General features: G+C 39.0%; 1 protein-coding gene across 4 annotated transcripts; it reads right to left on the reverse strand.

Annotated features, from left to right (window-relative positions):
• siah1 (siah E3 ubiquitin protein ligase 1) lies at positions 1-25,592 on the reverse strand. Of its 4 annotated transcripts, XM_067503014.1 has the most exons (6): positions 25,423-25,592; positions 23,408-23,490; positions 9,144-9,200; positions 3,313-3,494; positions 2,797-3,093; positions 1-1,898 (listed from the first exon to the last, which is right to left on the reverse strand). In XM_067503014.1, exons 3-6 carry the CDS (start codon positions 9,151-9,153, stop codon positions 1,527-1,529), a joined length of 861 nt encoding a protein of 286 aa, XP_067359115.1. In that variant the 5' UTR covers positions 9,154-9,200; positions 23,408-23,490; positions 25,423-25,592; the 3' UTR covers positions 1-1,526. The 4 variants fall into 4 exon arrangements, with proteins under 4 accessions (XP_067359115.1, XP_067359114.1, XP_067359117.1 ...); XM_067503013.1 differs by lacking the exon at positions 23,408-23,490; XM_067503016.1 differs by lacking the exons at positions 23,408-23,490; positions 25,423-25,592 and adding an exon at positions 14,063-14,188.
• Positions 25,593-27,083: the final 1,491 nt, after the last annotated feature.

The following is a 27,083-nucleotide window of genomic DNA, read 5'->3' on the forward strand; positions in this document are numbered from 1 at the left end:
TGTTAATAAAACACTTTATTTGGTCCTCACTATGTAGCAAGTACAAGAACAGACAATCACACAGTTCTCCCATCACATACAAAAAAACAGAAGTAAAATTGAAAAGAAACAGACTTTAGAAATAAACCCCGAACAAAAACTTTGACTCAACTGAAATGCAGCATTTCTTTTTCCACATCTTGAAAATAAACAAGACACACTCAACTCAACCACTTTTACACGTGCACTCACAACCTGTAATACAAGTGTGTGTGTGTGAGAACTCCACTGTTGTGTCCACTCCATAAAAATAGAAATATATTTAAAAAAAAAAAAAAAAAAAAAAAAAGAGCTGATGTAGTTGAGGGTATTTTTAAATCCATACATTATGTGGGCAGAGTCTAATAACTATCAACAATGACAGTCAACTAATAAAGATTGTTCTATGCACAATCTTTAGCTTTGGGGTGGACCGGTTTGAACTGGAAGGAAACCAGAGGTTTTTAAATCGCAGATGTAGACTGACATCCACAGATCCTTAATGGAGATCCAAGGTTCCAGTCTTGAAAATAACTGGGTTCTTATGGGTGCTACAACTATCCAAGCCTATGAGTGACAGGTTTCAGTCCCAGCCATCCCAGCCATGTCAGTCACAGATGAAGAGAAATACTCTAATATGCAAAAAAGGAAATAAAGGATTTCATAGCCTCTGGTTTCCAGTTTGAGCTAGTCGAGCCCAGCCACAGCCCCGGGCTAGCCCTGCAAGAGTCGGCAGCATGTGAACCATTTGATCGGGAGAAGGTCTGCCAGGTGCTGAAGAGGATTACAAACAAAAAGAAAAGTTAGATAGCTGGTTAGCTACCTAGCACTGACCAGGAGTCAGTGTTAAATTCTAACTTGAGCCTTTACTTGCTGTTTGACTGTCACGGCACTGGGCTTGCTCAGTGGTGACCAGCTTCAAGCGTCTCCAAGTGAAAGCTTGGAGATCTGTAGTGTCTGAAATGTCTGAGGATTGACTAGAAAGGAGAGAGAGAGAGAGAGAGAGAGAGAGAGAGAGAGAGAGAGAGAGAGAGAGAGAGAGAGAGAGAGAGAGAGAGAGAGAGAGAGAGAGAGAGAGAGAGAGAGAGAGAGAGAGAGAGAGAGAGAGAGAGAGAGAGAGAGATGAGTGTTGGAAAAAAAAAAACATCACTTCTAGAGAGACATGACCAAGACACAAGAACGTGAGAAGAGAGTTTGACTGAACAGCTTTTCAGTTTGTGTCCATGTTGGGCAAGAGAGGGTGAGACTGCACAAGTCTCACATGTTTTTGTGTGTTGAGAAGTCTATAGCCATCACTACACAGTTCTGTCCTTGTGTTTTTTTCTTTCATTCCTCCACTCATCCTTCCCATCCCCTGGGGCCTCCACGGCTATCCTATCAAGACAGTCCAGTTCCACATCTCAAGGGGTGAGGGAGAGAGGAAGTGGGGCACTGTGAGGTCACAACTGATTTGACCCCCTAAAATAAATGCCCCAGACAATCTGCAACTTTTTTTTTGCCCAAAGTTTTTAGCACATGGAGATGGTAACATTGATGCCTAGGTTGCCGTTCTCGGCAAAAAGCTGTGCGATGGACGTATCGAACACCAAGCAGTCGCTGTTCATGATGGCCGTGGCGATACCTTCGTGGATTGAGCGTGGCGTAGCCTCCCAGGTCAGGCGGCGCCGGTGTCCATTGAGCTCCAGTCGGTAGGCAAAGTTCTCGGCCTGCTTGCGAGTCCCGATAAGCTGCACAATGGCAAAGAACTGCTGGTGGCCATCGTACTTCTCCTGTTTCTCCAGCACCAGCATAAAGTGGAAGCCAAAGCAGGACTGCATCATCACCCAGTCCACTGCCCCCGGCAGGTTGATGTCTGTGGCCAGGAAGACAATGTCCTCCCCCTAGACAGGAGAGGGACACAAAAGATTACATGTAAAATTTAAAAAAAAATAAAAATAATAAAAAAAAAACTTTAAAAAAAGCCATACCATGTTAAACTTTGTAGCCTCTAATCAAGATTGCTGCTGCTAAATTTAATCTTAAATTGCTGTGTTATTATTGTATTCTAGAGTAAAACTGCACTGGTTTTAATGATGTGGTTTCAGATAGGTCTGATCAGCTGCAACATCCAATCATCAACAGGTCTCTAATAGAAGGGATGTGTAAATGGTGCAAGAATTCCTCTATCTTTGCTTATAAAGCTTTGGGATGTCCTTTAAAATGGACAGCTGGAACAACATCTGGGAAAAGTGAGAAGCAATCATAGGAGACTTGAGAAATTTAAAAATAAAAAAAAAAGACAGTATACAGCTGTTTTTACATGTATGACAATTAAATCAGTGGAGTTCCCCTTTAATTTAAAATTATGATTACAATGATGTAAGGCAAATCTTGCCAAATTAAAATAAGGGAGTTGTGTTTTGGAAACAGCTATTGTTTTTGAAACAATGATAGAAGCATTTTGTGGTGTCTGGGTTTGGACTGAATGAGAAGACAAATCAAAAACAAAAAGCACACTATTATTTAAGACAACTACTTTCTTAGTCAGGCTAAAATGGTCACAATATACTCAACCATATAATCCCTAATATAATCATGTGTCCTCAATTTGTAGGACAACAAACAAAAAACCCTAAACTTTACAGTAGGTAGATACAGTAGGGGCGGGTACAGCATGCAGAACCAGGATTTACTGGGAACTTCGTAATTACCCAAAAACTTAAAATAAAGGTGTCTAAAATCAAATATTTTTTACATTGATAAAAACATATAAAAAACACAGAGCTCACAATGTCTGACCTGCAATGTAGTGATGGACTTGTGCTGGTGCATCAGGTGAGGCATGACAGCATCCAGGGAGCCCTGCCACTTGCAGGAGGCACCGGGGCAGGGGCAAGAGTATGGCCGAAACTCGCACAGCTCTTCATGCTCCGTCTTGTCCGTGTGAGGCAGGGTGACTTCACAGCCAGATGAGGCATACTTGCAGGGGAAGAGGACAGAGTTAGCCACCTTCTCCATAGCCAGGTTCCTAATGGACCCCAGAGGACCTCGGCATGTGGGGCAACAAGTGAGCTTGGGCCGGCAGTTGGAGCATACCTGGAAGGAAACGTAAGAGTCATTTTTTTCCTCCCTCTCTCTATTTTTTTAAATAGACTTCCAGTTGTGGAGCAGAGCAAAAAATCTAGAATGTTTCTTGGGAACAAAGTGTGCATCATTATGTTCACGTTATTGGGACAAAATAAAACAACATACACTTAATGCAAATGATCTGACACTTGCACAGTTTAGTTACTTTCCAGGCTGGACTGTACATACCAGGTGTCCAGATTGGCACTGCAGGATGGGGGGCAGGACATAGTCAAAGCAGACAGGGCACTCAAACAGGCTGGCCAGGTCACTGTTGGAGGCTGTGGTGCCTGAAAGTGTGGGCACGCGCTGGGAAGGGGGGCACTTGGAGGTTCCTGTGGGCAGCGCGGTGGCAGTCTGGCGACTCATTTCTAATAAAGAGAGACAGAGCGGGCTGTGATAAAGTATTCAGCAGATCACTTCAAACTGTATCACTCAGTCACTGTACCAGAGGGAAGAAATGCCCAATTCTCTGGACCTCTTCTTACTTATGGCACAGCTATAAGTTAGTTTTATATAATACATTTAAAAAAATAGAATTCTTTCTTGCACTTGGATCTCATGAAACAAAAACACTCATATTCACACTCATAGCACTTTGCTTTAGACTTTTCTCCCTCAATTACATTTTGCTTGCCTTGTACCTCACTTGTAAGTCACTTTGGATAAAAGCATCTGCCAATGACTAAATGTAACATGTAAAGTTCATTTGCTAAAAGAGATGAGAGAAGAGAGACATGACATGCTGAGACTGACATGATAAACACTGCTAAGCACATTTACTACTGTACAGTGAATCTGGAAAGTATGCCCAGCATTGAACTTTCTTCACACTTTGTTATGTTACAGCCTTATTCTAAAATCGATCAAATTCATTATTTTCCTAAAATGACATTTTACAATTAACACCCCATAATAACAATGTGAAGTAAGTTTCTGTAAAAGCTTTGGCAAATTTATTAAAAATAAAAACGAAAAAAAAAAGTATACAAGTATTCATGGCCTTTGTCATAACACTCAAAATTTAGCTGTACTGCATTCTGTTTCTACTGATCATGCTTGAGACGTTTCTACAACTTGATTGGAGTCTGCCTGTTCAGAATTTCAGTTAATTGGACGTGATTTGGAAAAGCACACACCTGTCTATAATAGGTCCTACAGTCAACAATGCATGTCAGAGCACAAACCAAGACACAAAGTCCAAGGAATTGTCTGTAGACCTCGGAGACAGGATTTTATTGAGGCATAGATCTGAGGAAAGGTACAGAAAAACTTCTGCCGCATTGAAGGTCCCAATGAGCACAGAAGCTTCCATCCAAAAAAATAGAAAAAACCAAGAAGAAGTTTGGAACCACCAGGACCCTTCCTAGAACAGGCCACCTCGAGAGAGAAGGGCCTTAGTAAGGGAGGTTATCAAGAACCTGACGGTCACTCTGAAAGAGCTCCAGTGTTTCTTTGTGGAGAGAGGAGAACCTTCCAGTAGAAGAACCATCTCTGCAGAATTCCACCAATCAGGCCTGTATGGTAGAGTGGACAGACGGAAACCACTCCTCAGTAAAAGGCGCATGACAGCCCACCTGAAGGACTCTCAGAGCATGAGAAACTAAATTCTCTGGTCTGATGAAACAAAGATTAAACTCTTTGGCCTGAATGCCAAGTGTCATGTCTGGAGAAAATCAGTCACCGGTCATCACCTGGCCAATACCATCCCTTAAATAAAGTTTAAAGTTTAGTGGTTCCAGCATCATGCTGTGGGGATTATTTTCAGCGGTAGGAACTGGGAGACTAGTCAGGATCGATGGAAAGATTAATGCAGCAATGTGCAGAGACATCCCTGATGAAAACCTGTTTCAGAGCGCTCTGGACCTCAGACTGGGGTGAAAGTTTATTCTTTCTTTCAACAGGATTATGACCCTAAGCACACAGCCCAGGATAACAAAGGAGTGGCTACGGGACAATTCTGTGAATGTCCAGCCCAGACTTGAACACAATTGAACATCTCTGTCGAGATCTGAAAATAGCTGTGCACCGACACTGCCCATCCAATCTGTTGGAGCTTGAGAAGTACTGCAAAGAAGAATGGAGAAACTGCCCAAAGATAGATGCGAAAAGCTTGGTACACCTTACTCAAAAAGACTTGAGGCTGTAATTGGTGCTAAGGGTACTTCAACAGAGTATTAATTAAAGGCGATGAATACTTATGTACATGTAATCACATGTACATAAGTATGTACATTTTTTATTTTTCATAAATTAAAAAAGATTTTAAACAAACTTCTTTTATGTTGTAATTATGGGGTTTTGCTTGTAGAACTTTGAGGAAAACAATGAATTTAATCGATTTTGGAATAAGCTTTACACAACAGGATGTGCAAAAAGTTAAGCACTGGGAATACCTTCTGGATACACTGTATGTCTCTGTGGCATAAAATTGTTCTTGTTATTATATCTTCCTGAATGAATATTGTATTTTTGTTGTGTCAGGGTTACCCAAAGTTTGAACTCCAGAACTTATATTTTAAAAAAAGTTCACTTAACTTGTAGCCAGTATTTTTGGTGTCAAAGCTATGATACTACCGGCAAACAAACTGTAACTCTGTCTCTTTAGTCTGTGCAGCCCTTCAGTTTGCTCCAGATTGAAAATAATAATAATAAATTCTGTTCTTCATATATTTTCAGCAGTTTTCAGCTTGCACACCATGTCCATGAGCTAACTATCAAACAGAGCCACAATCAAATGTACATTGAATTGCTATTCATCCATTTGTAAAAACAATTAGCATACAACCTCATAGCAAACAGCTTTACTGCTGTTCACTAGTCATCTTACCACACGTTTGGGACTGCAGTGGAATATGTGACCCTCCAAAGAGAGAGAAAAACACATCTGTCTCTTATTCGTCAGGTCACACCATGTAAAACATGTCTATTATTGTCCCAACAAGTCAGAAGTGCAGTTTTTCCTGGTCACACACATAAAAGAACAACCAGAGAGTAAAGTGAACTCAGATATGTGTGTCGTTGCTTTGTAAACAGATTTGTGGTAGAGTATAGTATGGCGGACAAGCACAGAAAAGAACCGAGTAAAATCAATAGACAGTAGAACAGGTATCCTATGTAATGAAGGTGGACAGAAGGAGAACTACTGTAGAAAGGGAAAAAGACAGCAAGCTTGAGATTCAAGCAGAGTAGGTACATCAAGGGTGGTCTCATTTGTGTTCTTTAAAACAGCAAAATGCAACGTCCAAATGAAAATAATGTGCAAATAAGCAAGGGATATAGGAAGCAGGGTGTGAAGGTGGAAATCTCTTAGGTCAGGTCTTTTCTGGGCAGTAGGGGAGTTTGGGTGGGATGACAATGCATGCCTATATCCCCACCTACTTTGCTACCTGGCACATTTAGCCTATTCATGCAGCACAGGGAGTCCCAGCACAGAGGGGGGAATTAGAGAGGAGAAGGTAGACAGAATGTGTGGGAGGTCAAGACAGGAGAAAAGAATCAGGTGGTGAGACAGCACTTTGCAATATTTAGACAGACAATAAAACAGCTGAAATATTAACATCTGCCAGCAAAAAGCTGACAAATATTTAATTATGACTACAATTTGTCTAACCTAGCAACTAATTTGACAAAAACTCTGAAAGAGAAAATACTTGGCTGTTGAGGTCAGGGAAGATCCTAGGTGGTCCTCTTGGTGGTTAAGACAGAATTGATGTCATTCCCATTTTTAAAAAACTAAAATGCTATTTAACAAGTATTATAATAGTTACTAGTTAAAATACCTCTAGAAAATTAAAACTTGACAAATGGTGCTTTTTAAATATATCATTGTTCACCCAGTATTCATCAATAATGAATGTAATGTTTTGATCAGCATCAGAACTACTAGTGTAAGCTTCTGACTTGCAATTTACTTGGTAGCTGGCAGTGCTGCTAGCACACAGGCCTGCTAGGGCAAAGCTTCACTGCAGCAGTACAAGCTGGACCCATTGAGACACAGTATTAGCTGCCTGCATGTAAACACATCTGCTGCGATACAGATAATGCCTTAAGCTATTAATAGATCTTCTTAGCTGACTAGCATGCTAGCAACAGCAGTAAGTGCAATGGGACCGAATTAGCACAGGACACTGAGCTGGGTCAAGGCCAGCATCAGTCTGCTATAATGCAAGACTGAATGTATTAAAGGTTTTTATATATTTTTTTAAAGGTATCTCTGTACAGGCTTTTCATTGGCATACAGATGTAAAATGATGCTATGATCATTAATAGGGTTGGCAGATATGAGCAGCTATAAATACCATAATTCATAACATGAATCTAAAAATACTACTAAAAAACTACACCTAGCTAAGACTAGTGTATTCCAATATACCAGTTAAGGTTAACGATTTTCACTTATGTGTATCCTCAAATGGTAATTTTTGGAAGTATACAGTTTACAGAATTAAATTTTTTTAAACAATGAACATTAGAACATTCTCAAAGAAAGATTTTTTTGCAGGACTACAGTCTGATACAGACTAATAAACTGCTTAGCATAAACAATTTGCAGAATATTTAACATATATTTAAGAAGCTCAATAATTCACTTCGTTTGTTTAAACACAATAGTCACTTGATATTCCACATATTGAATGTTGTAACTAATATCATTACTTAATTTTTTCTTTGAAGTAGTATCAATTACAACTGTGGACAGACTAGATTAACAATGATACTAAAAAGTAACACACACACACACACACACACACACACACACACACACACACACACACACACACAGAGTTCTTAGTTTGAAAATGACTTGTTATTGCTAAGTTATTTAACTTAAAAAATTACTGGCTGCAGCTCAGCCAGCAGAATTACTGTACAGCTTAACATACTTCACTAAAATAGAGCAACACTAGAGCTCAACCCTGAGGCCAGGAAAGGGGGCAAGTCTGAGAAACTTCTTAGCTGCCCCACCTACTCCTAGAATGGCTGCATTAAATGTATTGCAACTAAACCACGAGGGTTCCACATATATCCAGTTAGACAATCAATGATTCAATTATTTGAATTCTGATCAGTCAGGTATTCTCTGATGCAAAGAAACTTTTGGAAAACCAGCTTGTTGTGTTTAACATAATTAAAATCTTTTGACAGAGCAAAATAAACACTGCTGGCATGTGGGTCTCACACTGTCACCATCATGGCAGTACATGCTGTGGTGAATACAGTATTAAAGGTTTTTATATATTTTTTAAAGGTTTTTTTTTAAAAAAAAGGGACATCATGAATTGTATTTTTTTTAACATCTGAGAGCTTTAAAACGTTACTTCGGACACAAATCTGCAGCTTTGGGACAGTCCCCACAAAAGCTAGTTGCAGGCAGCAACATGCCCAGTTAAAGGGATATTGGGGTGGAGGGTAAAGTATGGACACAAATTGACCACGAACCTTCTGTTGTAGCAGGTGGCTTAGAAAAGGCCTTTAAAAACTAAATTTAAAGCCTACAAGGCTTCTGCGTTTTATGTTTTTATGGAGTGGTCAACAAAAGAAATAGCAACTCATCAGGGTTGATACATCTCCAGACGCCAAAATTATTCTATACATTAGAATATATATAAATTATAACAAAATTATTCATTCAACAAATGGAAGAACTGAGAAGAAAGAGCATGTCAGCTAACAACATAGACAGCAATGAGCACACAATGGTCTGTGTCAAGGAAATGGAAGGAAAGGTGATGATAAAAAGAAGAGCAGACACAAACAATGACAAAAGGGAAAATGGAAAGCTTGCAGCGGAGAGATTTCATGCTGCACACATCATTCTGTTTTGCAGAAAGAGTAATGCTTTTTGTGGTGTCGAAGTGGGGCAAACCTGGAGTTCCAACTTCAAAAGCAACAACTCAACCAACAGCTTGGACTACAATGAGATAATGGCGAGGTTGTTGCAATCACATTCAAACGCAACTGTAAATGAGCAGCGAGCCAGGTGAAGAGGACAGGAAATGCATAACATAAATACTCACCTTCGTCCATAAGATTTCCCAGTAAGGCTTTCGTCTTCTCTTGAAATGTAGGGACCCCTAGAAGAGAGAAAAGAAAAATCAATCCTACTATACAGAGATCAAGAGCATGCAGGTTTAAAAGGGAGAGCTATCACAAACGTATTACAATGTCTCAAGTATAAGCATCAGTGCTAATCCTGGTATATTACACATAATAAATAAAGGCCAAAATAGTGCAAAACCACTTCTGATTCCTCTTTAGTTTTATGTTCCTGTATTTGAGTGGATTAGAGCTTCTGAAACACATAACTCCGCAAGGTCCCTAAACACCTCTGCAAATCATGGTGCTTGTGAAGTCCACACACACACACACACACACACACACACACACACACACACACACACACACACACACACACACACACACACACACACACACACACGTCGACTTCTTCTTCTTTTCCTTTCGGCTGCTCCCTTTCAGGGGTCGCCACAGCGAATCATGTGCCTCCATCTAACTCTGTCCTCTGCATCCTCTTCACTCACACCAACTAACTTCATGTCCTCCCTCACTACATCCATAAATCTCCTCTTTGGTCTTCCTCTAGACCTCCTGCCTGGCAGCTCCAACCTCAGCATCCTTCTACCGATATATTCACACACACACACGTCGACTAACTACACGAAAAAAGGACAAAAGATTTCTGGGATGTTGTTTATGATTTGTGAGCCTTAGGGAGATGCCATCAATCTGTGGGAGACTGCTGGAACTTCTAGGAAAGGTGGTGGTCTCTAGTACTGGCACATTTCTGGGGTCAAAAATGTAGGGTTTTGCCATCTTGTGGAGTTTTACTGACCTACCAAATATAAAGAAAAGGTAATGAATGACATGGGGGTGCTACGCATGGGCTGTACTGCACACATAATTCTGTTTGTTCATAAGGTGCTCCTTTCTTGGTGCGGCATCACAGACACTTGCAAACACAAGATAAACAGGTTTATGATGGTATAGAGGACATTCAGATTGAAATGAAGATGATATTGAAGGGCTTGGAACAATGTGTCGGTGGGATGGAACAGAAGTTTGTAAATGAGGATGGTCCTGTTTATCATTGGCAAAGATCAGTTTAAAAGAGATTCAGGTAGCCAGTTGTCGGGGCCAAAAAAATCGGAGAGCCATGTCTAGTGTCATACATGGATTTTTGGTTTTGGTTACGGTTAAGAGTGAAACAAAACACACTAACATCTTTATTCAGCGGCCAGAGTGATGACTTGCTTCTATCAGTTCTGACAATGGTTAACACACATGCTTAAATCAGTTCACATGAGGCAGACTTGTTTTTCATGAAGTCTAACTTTCATAGGAACAATCTCTGCTAATGTCAACAAGCTGTAAAAGACCACTTAGTGTTGTGCCCATCTTGTGCATGTCTCTAGACTAAAGAAGGCATTTAAGCCACTTACTGCACTTCTAATAGAGTAATATATTAGAACAGACAATCTACAATCATTGATTCTTACTATGCTTTCTCTTGGCTCTGAACTGATTTCCTAGCACTGTTGACTCTGATTTCAGAAAGGAGATAGATCTCAATTCATGTCTGTGGCTCTTAACTACCACGTCTGGATCCTATCATGGTGATGCGCAGAACCCATTATTTTCCAGACGTGACTTCCAACATGCTGAGCCATGCTCTCCAAAATAGCCTGATAAGACTTTACAGGACTGACAATATATTAAGTCATCAAGCAGCATTTGCTCAGATGTGCAGATTTGTAAATTTCACTATACAGCTGCTATTAGCATCTACTTTAGGAAGTCTCTGTTAATTTTTGGTCTGAAATACAAGACAGTCATTTCTTCTAGGCACTGATACGAACAATTACACAAAACTAAAAGTTATATGTAGTGCTGTTTGATCATTTAAAGTTGTAAAGCCCCAGGTTGTTTTCTTTTGAGATACTTATGCATAGCAGCTGTGCAGCTGTATTAACTTTAGGCCATTTCAGTTTTCTTTCTACACTTGAGAGTCATGGTTTGAACCGTTCAGTTTGTCATGCTTGCTTTATAGTTTTGGTAACATGTGCCTCACACCCTAGAACAGTAGTCCCCAGGTTCCTTCTGAGTCACAATGGTGGTCCCTGTGCCACAGTCAGTTGAAAACCCCTGTACTACAGACACAGAAAATATGTAGCCTAAAGAGAGAGAAAAAAGAAAAGTGTTTACAATTACTAATTAAGCAATCTCTCTCTCTCTCTCTCTCTCTCTCTCTCTCTCTATATATATATATATATATATATATATATATATATATATTCCAAATCCAACTCACAGAAGTCTTAAAATGGGTATAAACACTAAAATATTTGCATGTAGGCCTACCACTTTTTTAAATCAACAGCTGCTAACATCTGCCTAGTTTAAATAGTCAGTTCCTTTGTTAAATTTTACCTGGTTTTGATTTCCCCATTTTTACAAGTATGTTTAAAATACCAGTACCTGGAAAAGGGCATAATCCTGCCTTTGTGTATTCAAAACTTCTCCAATACTGCACCCAATACCATGTTTCCAGGTAGGTGGAGGTGGAAATGTGTTTTAAGATAAATGATGAAGACAAAAGTAAACATTCATGCTCATGATCTTCGAGAATATAAAAACAACAACAAAAAAAAAAAAGCTTGATAGTAGCAAATGGCATCTGCAACAGTGAGGATTATATACTGTAACTACAGCTTTACCTGAAGTGTAATTCAAGTTATTTTACCTCCATATTTCACTGTAGAAGCTACAATCCGTGGTCAGGGCCCCTCTATCTCTAGTACTAGAAGGTAAATTGTTTACTACTCAGTTTCAGCAAGTACTCAAATGTAAATACTTGTACTCTGTGAAAAAGTGGTATTGGGACATCTCTACTTCAAAGACTTAAATCCATTATTTATAAAACGCTTTAGAGAAGATTTCAAAATATACACCCATCCATTTTTTTAGGCATAACCTTATGACCAACCGTGCAATTTAATGTAATCCAATACATTGGCTCTTTCATAAATTCTACTTTTACCAAATAATAATTTCTCAGTTTTTGTTTGAAACTATCAGAAAATGATAATTCTAACAAGTGTTTATTATTCAGGTCAAAGTGAACCCCTAAACGCCCATTCTCATCACCAGCTGTGCAGTGCTGGTCCAAGCCCGGTACAAATTGGGGATGGTCGCGTTAGGAAGGGCATCCAGTGTAAAAAAACAAAACTCATTTTATATATATATATACACACTAATGTGTGTGTGTGTGTGTGTGTGTGTGTGTGTGTGTGTGTGTGTGTGTGTGTGTGTGTGTGTGTGTGTGTGTGTGTGTGTGTGTGTGTGTGTGTGTGTGTATGCATGCTGGGGTGACCCTGAACTCATGGTATGAGCCGAAAGGCCCTATAAATAAATAAATAAATGAATGAGTGAATGGCTTTCCAGTGCTCTGACACACCATGGCAGGCAAACACAGCAAAGTATACTTTCTGAAAAGTGTGTACCTGCGCATCTTTAAGTCAAATTGCAGTACTAAAAACTAAAAAAATTAGATGCCACTTTATTCAAGTGTTCAGAAATTCCCTCCGTTATTAACACTGAAGCTTGAGATGAACAACTGCAAAGTTGACATGCACACATACAGTCACGTCATGTGATTGAGGCAGGAGGGGGAATAGGGTGGAGCCCATGTAAACATTACACTAATTATGTAAACGCAACTAACCTCAGACTAAGTCTTCACAGTTGGTTATGTAGAATATTCATTTTAGTAAGGTGAAAGACATCTTGGGCTTTATCTGACTATGACTAGCAGATTTCCCACTGCACTGTGTGACATGCAAAGTAAACAAAGGGGCTTGCCAACATAGTCTGTCTCCACTATTGTTTTCTACTTTATCAACACTCTCTAGGCTACAAAACTTCCTGTGGTTTAAGCTGCATTAAAAAGCAGGATAAGGAGAACCATCTTTGCAAAGGCACATCTGTGTTGAAGCCAATGCCAATAGAATAGCTCTAAGCAAGGAATGATGTAGTTGCAAACACTACAAAACTGTCCATATTACACGTTCTAATATTCATGTTATATTACAGAACTGAGAGAACAGTGTGAATAAAAAAAAATAATTTTCAACAAATCTCTGTTACACACAAAATGTGCATAAAAATAGTTTGTGCATTTGTTTTAGATCAGTGACAGATCTCAGAAGAGCAACGTTTATGGTGAGATCTAACATCAACCTACCCAAACAAAACATTTAAAGGAATACTTTAAGGCCTTATATCCTGGAGGAGTGAGCTTTTCTCTGTCACAACTTAGCATGCGCCAACTTGCTATTAGACAAAATACAAACATACATTGATTCAGACACCACAAATGACTGCACAGTAAACAAAGTCCAAAAAGCTTAATGAAAGCACAATGAAAGAATGCTGACTGCAAACTGAAGCAAATAAACGTAGGGATAAAATACAAAAACGAAAGGCACAATAGTACCATAGATGTGGATGGGGGATGAAGATATGATGAGAGTAAACTGGGGGTGTCCATTTGGGACAGGAGATAGATGACGAGCGCATGAGTAGTGGTGTAGGCCAAAAACAAGCTGGGCTTCAACACAAACATGCCATTCTTTGTTCTCAGCTCATGGCACACACATTGCTGCATTCAATCACAATGGGCACACTTGATTATAGCATCCTCTCTCTCTCACTCACACACACACACACACACACACTCACTCTGTCACAGTATGTAGACTTCTGTTAGCCAAGCTCTCTCTAAACAAAGTACCAATTTATCTCTCACTTAAACGAAGCTATAGCTAAGCTGAGTGCAAGAATTAACAACAACATGATTAAATGTCTCCAGAGGCTGCTGCATTTTTTTGTAGGCAATATGAGTTTAAATCTCATTCACCTTTAGTCGTGTGCACATTCCTTGTGGCTTCACATGAGAGGAGTCTGAACAAAAGGTTCCAGGGTGGAGCGTGGAGTGCTACACTAACCGGCTTCAATTTCACTTGGACCAGAGACACAGGGGTAGAGCATTCCCTCAGCCCCTCGCCAACGTATTTCTCTGGCCTTTTTCAAATGAAACTACACATTGTTGCTGCTGCCGCCCTAAACATGGCACACAGAGGATCATATTTCCCTTTTTGCTTCCCCCAAGAAGGCATGAGCTCATGAGGGTCTGGGACAAGCTGTAATGAAAGAATACAGTCTGTGTCCACACAAGGGCAAATGGAGGTTCGTAATGGCCAAAGAAAAAACAGCCGACAAAGGGATGGGCGAAGAAAAAGATCAGAGTACCTACTGGCATGGGGAATCCTAAGAAACAACAATATATTAAAAATTGATTGATTGACTCCATGAGTCTAAGGTACAGGAAATAGACCAGCAACTGAAATCCCATTAGAGAAGCAGGCATTGATGAAACCTCAAACTTAATGCCAAACTAAAAAGGAACACCATGCAGGTTGCAGAGTGCTTATGCTAAAGCACAAAATCACAAGCTAATCTGTTTTCTGTTATTACACTGAAAGTCTTGCAAATTTAGTCAACAGTCCATGAGCAGCAGTGTGGTGATGTGTGGTCAAACTGCCACTCCCTGGCTGTTCTCATGTAGTTAGTAGGAACAGAAGGTATGAGACAGTTTAGTAAAGTCACCACAGATTTTCTCCTTTTGTTCCACCTTTTGACTTTTTGGTGCAAGATTTTAAGGGACTGTAAAACAAATAAACAAAAAAAAAAAAACAGTACATCCTCTTCCAAAAGCATTTTCCAAAATTGCAGGATTGTGCCACAAAAAGTATACTTCACAAAACAAAAGCAGTGTTGGTTTCAATGAAAAACTAATTGTATATCTTGTACAACTGTTGGTTGAAGAAGAAGAATCCTTATTAAAAAACAGAGCTCTAATCTCTAGTTTTCTTGGTGGAAGACAGCTGTAGCTGTGAAAGAGGCTAGTCAAGAGCAAAAGTCTCTCTCCCTCCTCAATTTTTCTCCAATGCAGCTATTTAAGCCATGTTCTGTGTGTCTCCTGGAGTGTGGAGTAGGTATCAAGGCTGCTGGGTGAGTTTGTGTCAGAGACAGAGAAACTAAGCTGGGATCCAATGTCAGTCCAAATGGAGCATGCTCACTAACATCCTTCCCATTTCTCTTCCCCAAACACATAGCCCTTTCTTTTCCACACCCACACACAATTTCACTTTCACAGAAATTTTCACTTGGCCCTTACACATTTTTTTGTCTTCCTGCGCTTTATTATTCATGTCACTCTCCATTTTCTTTGCCCTGCCCCTACATTTTCTTGCATGCTTTCGCTGCCTTAAGCCTGCATATTTTGCCCTCTTTCTCCTTAATGGACATTCTCTCTTCTTTCTTCCACTTGTGTTTCTCTCTCTCTGCCTGGCTCTGTTGTTGTTAAAGTCTCAGATTTCAGCCTCGTCTGGCTGCAGGCTGCACCACCAGCTGCCCTCACCATCTCTATACCTCACTTTCTGTCTTTTCTTTTACATCCATCTTTCTATTGACTTGTCACAATGTAACATTGGCATATGGATCACCTATGAGCTTACACAACTGAATTTTAATATTTTGTTAAAACCTTGTGTTAACATCACATTCCTAAACTTCAGGCATTTACGAAATTAAAGATAACTCTGCTTTTCTGAACCATTCTAGGTATGTAAAATATTCATTCCTCCTTTGCTCCATTCTCTTACAAAAAATGTCTCTCCACACACACACTAGCTGGCTTTCCCCCTCTAAATCACTATACTATAAAATTATAAAATTAAGCCAGCCAGGAAAAGGTGTCCAAGTGAAACCAAAATGTCACAGTGCCATAATGTGTCTGTCAACAGGACAGAAAGTGATAGCTGGTTTAGTGCACACCGTAAGAGGGATGCTGGTGGCATTCACACGTAGCACTAAAATGCATCTTGGGTGATCAGTTTGTCTCGCTGACAGCCTATTAAAATCCTATAAAATCCTATTTCTTTAAAAAAATAAAAAAAATCATGATCACAATTCTTAATGAAAAAAACTCTTCATTTTATCTCTTGCTAAAAATGCTAGTGCATGTGACCTACACATCCAAAACATATCAAATACCTATATGTTTAATCAGCTTTATGAGAAGAGGAGACACTGCTGTGTTCTCTTTACCATAGTTAGATGATAACCAGATAATATCAACATTAAGCAGTTAGAAATGCAGCAGTTCCAAAAAATATGCGCTCAAAGATTACCCACTGGGACACACACACACACACACACACACACACACACAGAGACAACACATAGACACCGTGAGCTATAAAACAGCACCAGTGACACTAGTCAATGCCCAAAGTGTGTTATTAAAGGGGCATGGCAGTAGATACAACAATAAGCCATCTGGACAAGCCAGCAGTTCATTACCAGAGATCCCACCGCTTCATCACCTACAGCCAGGGGGTTTACAAAAGGACAAGACAAAGAAAGGAAAGAAAGGGTGAAAAGCTGTAGCCAGTGCAGAAATCTACATTTTTTTCATGGTAATAAACAGTAACTGAATTAAATTTAAGGGTGTAAGAGAAACAACATGAGCAGTGAGCTGGAGATGTGAAAAGCACACCATGGTGGCAAGGTTGTAAAATGTGCTAGGGCTGAGCCAAGCACAAGCCCACACTTCCATATGAAATGACCCCTGCTGTCATTTCATTTAAGGCCAAGCTTCACTAATCCAATATGAGTCACTGATCGTGTTTAAGCAATCAGGTTACAGTCGGCTTTCTTGGTAAAGCTGATTTACAGTGTATACGGAGGTGGTGTCTGAAATCGGGGTAGGGAATTAGGGAAACCTGGCTTCCACAGGTAGACTCCAACTGCGCGTGTGCGTAACCAAATGCTGCAGACAGTAAGCTGCACACGGCTGAGTGAAAGAATGAATGAAGGGTTAGAATGTTCACGAGTTTATGGGGCAATGCCGCCTCAGTTTTAAAACAAAGTCTGTGTAAGGGCTGAAAGAAAATGTTACTCCACTGTTGTGGATCAGCTTCGTGTCCTTTCTTTCTCTCCCCTTGCGCCGTCACTCTGCTGTGACATGAACATGCAGAGAAAAACAGACGTCAAAAAGAAGCGTTTTCTGTCATTATACAGTTAAAATCTGTGTCCCAGGCTTGTAAAATAAGTCAGAGGTTGAGGAGAAATCGGGTTACACTTCTACTGCATTTACGCGGATTTCCCATAACAAGGTTAAATGTGTAGATGTATAAACATTGTTCCCCGATACCAGAGAAAGCTGATTTCTCTGTCCATGTAGATGTGGTCACTGACCCATAGCATAAAAAATATAAATGACTTTACTGTCATCTAATAAAAAAAATTATATGCCTTAAGCCTCCATTTGAAATGTGAGATATTTAAGTTACCCTGGTAAAGCTGTATGATGAAAAATCAAATCTTTAATTAGATATTTGAAGATCTAATCATCACACTTGATACATCACTGATGTGTGATGTCACTGAACTTGCACATCTGTAATAGATTACGTAAATACATCAATTTTCATAATGTGTGTCAATGTCTCGCAAGTAGGAAGTAAGACCCCTGTGTCTAACGAGAGCATGTTGTCCACTAAGTAAGTGGAAAAAATATTAAATATTGAAATAAATTACCAATTAGTTTAAATTTTCATTTTTAACAAAATATGTTATATTAATTGAAAAATAATAGGATCTTAATGGGAAATAAATGTATAGATTAATCAAAAAAATAATGACGGATTCATCGACAAAAAATTTAAAAAAATAAAAAATTGTTAAGTGCAGCCCTAGTCTGTTCTGTTTAGGTGCAAGTTCATTATATGAAACAATAACAGCAACGGAAAGGGAAAAAAATAAAAATCTTCAAATGTTACCACAGAGGACATTTTGGATGTATAAGTTAAGATAATTCACTTTTAATGAGATGTTCTTCCATCTGGTGTGAAAGCAACATAAGAAAGGACATCATTCCTATGAACAAACAGAACACAGTGGATGAGCACATAACTGTTACCAACAATATCTAGATTCAGAATTTGTTGGGCTCAGGTGCAGCTGCCATCTGGTCCATTTTGGTTTAGGTGTAGCCTTTGTTTGAACAGTGCTTTCATGTTTAGGTAACACAGAACCAAGTCTTTTAAGTCAGGCAGTAAGAGTTCTTGTCAGAGCAATGGATCAACTATAGAACAGTCCTTGGCTCTTGTCATAAGTATTAAGAACAACACAGCTGCTTGCTGACACACAGAATAGAGCTCTGGTGAATTAGATGAAAAACTGTTTCCACAATAATTGTAACCTGCTGCCCTTCTACTTCAAAATGCATTTTTGCACACGTTCACTAAGCTGTATTATGATCATTTTAGAATTAAGACACAGAAGAAAAAGAGAGACACACTATGCATTCAGATGCAAAACATTTAATAAACCTTTTATAAACTACAAGTGCTGGAATATACGTGCAATGTGAGTAGCAACCAACACAGGCCTCAGATTTAATCCCCGATTGAAACAAAAACATGAAAGTTTCCTTTAGGGGGTCATGTTGTAACTTCTTTCACTTTGGCAGTCAGCTCTTTTCCACAGCAGAGAAAACAACTCAGCAACAGTGCAGCTTAGCAGCTTGTTACCATGGAGAAGCCACACAGAGATGGGATATCAGGGCAGAGGCAAAACCCAGCTCCACTCACACCTTAATACAAGTCTATCTCACCACAGGGACAAAGACATGCATCAGGTACACACACACACACACACACACACACACACACACACACCAAAGACACAAAGACAGCAGGGACTCCCTTTGGCATAAGTAACTGATCTAGAATTACTATTACAGAGCCAATGACTCATTGTCTCTCTCTTGCTTTCTCTCTCTCACACACACAAAACTTTCTCCATCAGACCAGCAGAAACAGCTGTCATTTTTGTATAAAAGAGCTGAGCTCTATTCCCTAGACTTGCTGCTGATGATAAAAAGGCAAAGGACTGCTGACAGCTAGGCTGCAGACACAGAAATGCATACACACAAGGTATCTATTTGAACTCAATATCACCTAAAAACACTGGAAGCAGCAACAGTCCAACTAAAATAAAAGGTCAATGTCATTTAGTAAAACATTTTGATGTATTTTAATTATTATCACACTCTACAAACATTTAGTCAAGAAAATACATAAAACTAGAAGACAACCCCTGCTGACACAGAGTTTAGGCACTTGTTTAGAAAAGTCACGTGAAACAGGTATGGTGGAGTCAGTCTCGTTTGATATGTCATGTGACACCAGTCATGGTATTCAGGTGACAATGGGAGCAACAACAGTAGCAGACTGACAGCTCAGTGGGACCACATAAAATTCAAATACAAGACAAGTCAAATAAGATCCTGGAATACTTTTTACATGTGGAATTAAAAATTGGCCAATATAAACTATTACATACAACATACAGTTGATATCTGTTCATGGTTAAAAATGTGGTTTCAGGACTATCATTATGTACCACAGACAGTTGGATTCATGCAAACCCATACACAGAACGCAGTAACATGTAGTCTGGAATAGATTTTAAATTTACAAAACCCCTCACACCAATTTTGTAAACCTTTTTGTTTGAAAGTTAACCATAATGAAAAAGAAAAAAACCAACAACTATACTTGACTTAAACAGTAACAAAGAATCATGATCTGTATTTTCAAAACAAAGCACAAGAACTAACACCACATTAATTACCCTTACCATTTCTTAACTAAACTAGTCCAAAATTTGTCTATGGTAAAGAAACTTTAGGGCCTAAAGACAAGAACATCCTCACTGGAACTGTATCTACAGACAGGTTTGAGTATACGACACTTACCAATTTACAACACGTATAGAAAACCACAAACCATTTTTAAACTCCAAATGTTCTGAGAAATTCTGCATACCAACAAAAGAAAGCACTACAATAAGACAATATCCCACTTGCTGATTTAGATCTACTGTGAGCAGGCCATTTTCTAAATCTACAGAACTCTAAATATAATTGAACTTAAAAAGGGGCAAAATTCAGCAGTGAACTTAAATACAACGCTACTGTGCCAGCTCGATACGTCGAGCAAACCACAAACACCAGAGTTCTACATACAGCAGAACATTTAAAAAAAAAATCATAATAAATGGCATGTGTTGATACATGTATGACTTGCTGCAAACAGCTTGTATAACTAAAGAAGCACTTACAAAACATCTTCATTTTCTGGCATTTTGTAAGAATATAATGAGTATTAGCCCATCTAATCTATGAAATAAATACAATCATCTTGGAAACTATCAACATTCATTCACATATGAAAACCACCCTAGGTGGCTACTTTACCAAAGGACTAAATCTCTGTAAAATCTAGGAAAACCCTCAGGTCGTATCAGGTTCATCTCTACTACTGCATTATAGACAACCAAGAGTGTGCTCAACACAGTCAAAAAAATTTTTAAAAAAAGACAATACTTTCTTATTTGCTAAGGATTTTATATATTTGTCGTTTCCCCTTTTCATTAGCTGACTAGATCTTACAAGACACAGAATGCTTGCAGACAGACTGACATATCCCTATTGGTTTTATCACAGAGCTACAGAGCTTTATCCTGAACAGAGGTCTATAGTTAGATAAGCAAATGATAGAAGAAATCTAAACAAGACAAAAGGTTCCAATAAGATTTTGTGATCAATCTTTAGGGAAAATATAATTTTACTAATACCAGGATTTGCTTGCGCCTGGTTTTAATTGTGTTATGTCTAGATCCTGAATAGTGTAGCTGATCTCTGGACATACTTGGCACACAACCCAGAAAATCACTGGTTTTCATTATTCAGGGGGTTACATGCAATCAATAGTGACAAAATTAACACCTAGAACCATAAACATTAAAACATGTTAGTTATTACAGGCTGTGAGCAGTTGTGTTTCAGTTCCAGTCTTTTGTTAAAAACAAATGATCCTATTTGACACAGACATTTGTCTTCATCAGTGCAGTTTGTCAGGGACCCAAAACCAGATTTTATCACTTTGCTACGCCAGTATCAGTATCACTTCACTGTAAAGCAAGAATTATGTTTGATTTCTTTTGATTGAAAAGACATTAATCTTAAAAATTAAAATTAAATCTACTTGTAATTTTTGTAGTGAAGCAGAAGAACAATGTGTAAGGCTATGTTTATATTACATGTTGAATTTAACAATGTCTCAATACCACTTTTTCCCAGTATTAGTACACGTACTTGCCAATACTAAAGTACCAATATGAGTACTAAACTGTTGTGTCTCTAGGATGACTTGCTGGACAGTAACATTCTCATCAATTCACTGCACAGTGAAGCTTGCGAGACACTGGCAGCCACTACTGCTCCAAATAATGGTATAAACATATCTGAAAACAAACGGATACTTTTAAAGACTGGACAGTTCACACTTAAACACAGTTTCCATCAGCTGTCACAGATTTCTAGTCTGACAGTCTGGAAAGAGAACATACAGTGCATCCAGAAAATATTCACAGAGGTTAACTTTTTTCACATTTTGTTATGTTACAGCCTTTTTCCAAAATTTTTCAAATTCTCTATTTTCCTCTAAAATTCTACAAACAATACTGCATAACAACAACAACGTAAATGACGTTTATTTGAAATCTTTGCAAATGTGTTAAAAATACAAAATGAAAAAAATAAAAAAAAAATTAAATTAAAATCACACGAACACAGGTATTCATGGCCTTTGCCGTGACACTAAATCAAGCTCTGTTTCATCCCGTTTCCACTGATCATTCCTCAGATGTTTCTACAACTTGATTGGAGTCAACCTGTGGGAAATGTAGTTGATTGGACATGATTTGGAAAAGCACACACCTGTCTATATAAGGTCCTACAGTTAACAATGCATGTCAGAGGACAGACCAAGACACAAAGTCCAAGGAATTGTCTGCAGACCTCCAAGACAGAATTTTATAGAGGCACAGAAGAATTTCTGCATTATTGATGTTCCCAATGAGCAGTGGCCTCCATCATCCGTAAATGGAAGGAGTTTGGAACCAGGACTCTTCTTAGAGTGGGCCGGCCAGCCAATTTGAGAAATCAAGAGAAAAGGGACTTAGTCAAGGAGGTGGCCAAGAACCCAATGGTCACTCTAAAAGAGCTGCAGCATTTCTCTGTGGAGAGAGAACCTTCTAGAAGAACAACCATCTCTGAAGCATTCCACCAGCAACGGTTCATCATTCAACAGGACAATGACCTTAAGCACATAGCCAAGATCACAAAGGAGTGGCTATGGGATAACTCTGTGAATGTCCTTGAGTGGAGCACTCAGAGCCCAGACTTGAACCCGATTGAACATCTCTGAAGAGATCTGACAATGGCTCTGCACCGACGCTGCCCATCCAACCTGATGGAGCCTGAGAGGTACTGCAAGAAGAATGGAGAAACTGCCCAAAAATAGGTGTGCCAAGCTTGTAGCATCATTCTTAAAAAGACTTGAGGCTGTAATTGGTGCTAAAGGTGCTTCAACAAAGTACTAAGAGGAGGTAAATACTTATGTACATGTGATTTTCCCCCCACCCCATTTTTAATAAATGTGCAAAGATTTCAAACAAACTTCTTTCACATTGTCATTACAGGGTATTGTTTGTAGAATTGCGGAAATAATGAATTTAATCCATTTGAAATAAAGCTCTAACTCAAAATGTGGAAAAAGTTAAGCGCTGTGAATACTTTTTGGATGAACTGTAATAACCAAGCTATTGTATAGATTATGTTGTTGTAATAACGTGGCTCACAGTTCTGGGCATGTGTAGCATATTAGAATGGCAACTGTGTTTACAGTAAAGCTGAACACATGTAACTTGTAACAAAAAACTGAACATGCATACCTACATGAATAAGACCTGTAAAGTAAGGTCTGCCATCAGTGACAAACTGAATTAATGGCCAGATGACTTGATGTTTAATAAAAATATCCAGAATAGATGTTTCATACATCTGCCCCATTTCAACAAGCTGTATCATATGTTAAGAGTAATTAGCACATTAATTTAGAGGTAGTTAAAAGCACAAGACTATAAACAATTTGTATAAACTTTTCAACTGCAGTTTGACAGCATTTATAAAAAAAAGCCTTTCCAAAAAGAAAATGGACTGAATACTTCTGCACAGAAAGGATTTTACAAGCAAAGCTGGAAAAATAAGCTGTTATTGCTGAAATACCTGATAGTTTTGCTTTCGCTGAAATGGCTAGAAGAAATGTTGCTTCCTTAATACTGGTCAGGCAAATTTGAAAGCCAGTTCGCCTTAAAAACATAAAAAATATTATGTGAAGTCATTGACTTTGTAAACGTCAATGTCATTAAATTTATAATTTTAAAGTATTAAAGACATTAAAAAGCCATATAAAAGCAATAAAGTCATATATAAGCTGAACATTGTGAAGTTTGAATGGGGTTCCTAGCCTTAAGTATGTCGAAGTAGTCAGGCGCCAAATAACGTACGGAAGACGGAAGTCAAAATAATAATAATAATAAAGATTAAGATATCATAACTGAATGCTCCAGCATTCACATCAGACTATGAATCAATTCAGATTAACTCAGGTTCTTCCTCCAGAACACTGCATAGCTGATTCCTTCTCTATAGCAGCAGGCCTCTACATTAATACTTGGATGCAGTTTTCTGACAGCCTGCTTTGTTGTTCAGCACAGCTTATGCATTTGTGTAATATGCTAAAAGCAAGGCTGTCCAGCATTTGTGTATTTTGCACTGATGAGCTGCAGTCAACCAGAGAACTGAAATCACATTCAAACACATTCACACGCTCTCTACATATAGATACCACAAATGGGATGTGAGCCTTTACAGTAGCTGTACTGTACTTGCTAAGCACTCCAGCTTAGTAAATAAAAAAAAAAAAACATCTCTCTACTGCCCCTAAAACATTATATATGATTCCATACATAGTCACACCAGCAAACAGGCTCACCGCCATGCACTATTACTATGACATAAAAAGCTGCATTCTACGCGTCACTCTTTCTGCTCCAGTATAGCTTCTCATTCTGAAGTCATGACTGATCAAATCCTCACCATAGGGTAGGGGCTAAAAGGCAAGTCACACAGCTTGTTCCCTTCTTTACCATCATTATTACATTTGAGGCTTTTGCACTGATGATACTAGAATCTCTTGGGTGACTCCAAAGGTTTCTTAAATGTTGTTACACATTCCAGTTCCGGCAAACCTGCTGTACACCCATCTCTGTATCCTTATGAGTTCATTCAGTCAGATGGTTTCATGTAATTACCATCACAGATCCAACTCCAACCCGAGCAGAGCAGAGACTAAATTAGCTACAACTACACACAAAGATGAGTTTACTGAGTTTCCCCTATTTTGACTTAAGTGCTATCATCTTAACCTAATTCTGTGAGAGCATTGTTTAGTTTCTGACAACATCCATAACACATCTACAGGTGACCATGTTAACATTCCATGTTGCCTTGGAAATACACACTTGGGTGAATTTATAATAAAGCAGATCAAAGCCATTTATGAAACAAAGAATAAAGCTGACATTCAGTCGTCCTCTCCTTAAAGACAGGTCAAACACACACAGTAGATCACTGACAGCAGCCACTCGTTACTGTGAGTAAACGTTAAGTCATCACTTCCTCTACAGCCATCTCTTAAGCAGTTTATGCCAGTAACCCTACTACACAAAACAATGCCACGATGGGTGTCTGCTGACTTGAATTAACCTTGTTTGAAAGCTAAATGGCCTGGTCTTGCAAAAAGACAACGGTGTAGCCTAGCTGGCATTAACTCTTACAGACATTCAGGCCTTGTCTTGCCGTAAAGCGGTATCTCATATCAAAGGCTACTAGCTAACCTAGCTGAATCGGTGACTATTTAGCTTACCAAGTGTGTGAACAAGCTAAGAAGCCGATACACTAACAATTTAAATGCACAGTTCTAATAACCCGTTTTGCTCACCGGGTGTGCCACTCGACTGCACACCGCAGACAACTGGGTAATTTAAAATGTCAAAACAATCTAGCGAGACAGTTAAGCAGCTTTTTGCGAAGCGTAGCATTAGCTAGTTAGCTAACGCCAACATTAGCAACGCGCTAATGAAGGAAGCTAACGTCTGCTATAGCAAGGCTGTTGTTTTCCCCAACACACACTACACTCGAAAATCCGATGTTTCGCTCGCCACGGCACACCCGCTTACCTCGGATGAAATATCCTTTAGTTCACTGCAGAATTCTAGGTGAATATATAACAAGGTGATAGACACAATATCCCTCTTTATCGTGTTTCATTCGTAAACCCGGTATTCACACTCGTTCTGCTCCTCAAACAGACGAGACTCGCCAGGCTTTAAGTACCAGCCGCTCCAGAGCGCGCACAGTTGTTGAAGTTTGGCTCGGGGGCGCGCCTTGCACGAATCGCTTATTATACAGAATAGTGAAAAATTATAAAATAATGTAAAAATAAAATATTCATTACATTTATTACTGCCTTACATCTCAATACATACTGGATACGTTTCAGCAACTAACTGCCAGTTGTTTAATAAATAAGACGCTCACCAACAGAAACGTTTAAGCCTTCAAACATGCACAATGTAAAAAGATAGTCAAATCTGTAAACGTTAGGTCCCAATTCTTGGAAGCAGAAAGAGGTAACTGGTTGGCTGGGGTCAGGTTAAGTATCAAAACATGACTAGGGCTAGGTTCAGATTACAGGCTTTACTTTCCTCAGAATGGACTCCCAGGTCCTGGGATCTACCTTATCCATTTAGAGATTAAAGGCTGGCAGAAATGAATTGTGGCCACCATCTTCTATTTTGGTCTGTGCTTTGGTCTAATCAAAAAAATTCTAATAAGATAATGAAAGTGCCATTTAATGTATTTACAGTAGGATCCAGAGCAGAAATAAACACAGTAAAATTAAAATATCCAGTGTGCTGATTTAGCAGCACAGTCGAGTTTGAATTCTCACGTCTTTATATGTATCGGTCACCTCAGTTAAAAGAATTTCTGTTTAGTACATGTTTCTTATCAAATGTAACACTGGTTGAAAACAGTTTATTATAGTGCTTCTCCAGCTGCCGGGTCAACTGAGCAGAGACAGAGCTGTTTATAACTGTACTTTCACTTCTCCCGTTCATAGTAAATTTATCATCTGTGAAATTTCCTTTGCCTATGTGTTATGAAGCAGTTAGAGGAAGCTACATATATTTAAATCAAGAAATGACTTGATGATTAAATGAGTGAGAAAACTTTTACAATGTCCATGGACATTTTGATCATTATTGATACATGATGTATTTGTTTTACATATAATTCAATAAAAAAGTATCTTTTTAAGAGAATTAAGACAGCTATAATTATGTAACAGCAAATTACAATAAGATGACTCTTACAATGATTTTCCAGTCACTCCATAGCATGACTGACAATGAGACCATGTGATAAACACACATGTAACTGGATGAGTTTAAGGCTAACGGGCCATAGTAATCTGGACATACAAGAAGTCCCGCCCCCCACCCTACTGACCTATCTTTCAGGTCTATCAGGTAGCAGGAAAAATCGGAAGAGAGAGCAGGGGAGAAAGACCTGTGGGGCAGGGGTGGAGGTGGGATTGGGCTACACCGGCTGGGATTACAGAAGGACCTGTTATATAAGTGCATTGTCCGGGAGGACCAACAGCGAGCCAGAGCATATGGGAAGGTGAGAGAGACCCAGACAGCGAGAAAAGTAAGAGCAAGAACAATTTTTTCTAAATATAATCCTATTGTTCTGCTCTTTTAGCAAAGGCTTTGGGCATTGTACTGTGTACTGTACTTCTTAGTGTAATTGTGCAAATGTGACAACATTTCCTTTT

Source organism: Channa argus, chromosome 4 (assembly GCF_033026475.1).
Source record: "Channa argus isolate prfri chromosome 4, Channa argus male v1.0, whole genome shotgun sequence".
Classification (NCBI taxonomy): Eukaryota; Metazoa; Chordata; class Actinopteri; order Anabantiformes; family Channidae; genus Channa; species Channa argus.

Coding starts and splice junctions, on each gene's coding strand:
- siah1 (XM_067503013.1), bottom strand. Junction 3,094..3,312: donor AGTGCCAATCTGGACACCTG/GTATGTACAGTC, acceptor GTTTCCTTCCAG/GTATGCTCCAACTGCCGGCC. Junction 1,899..2,796: donor AGTCCATCACTACATTGCAG/GTCAGACATTGT, acceptor TCTCCTGTCTAG/GGGGAGGACATTGTCTTCCT.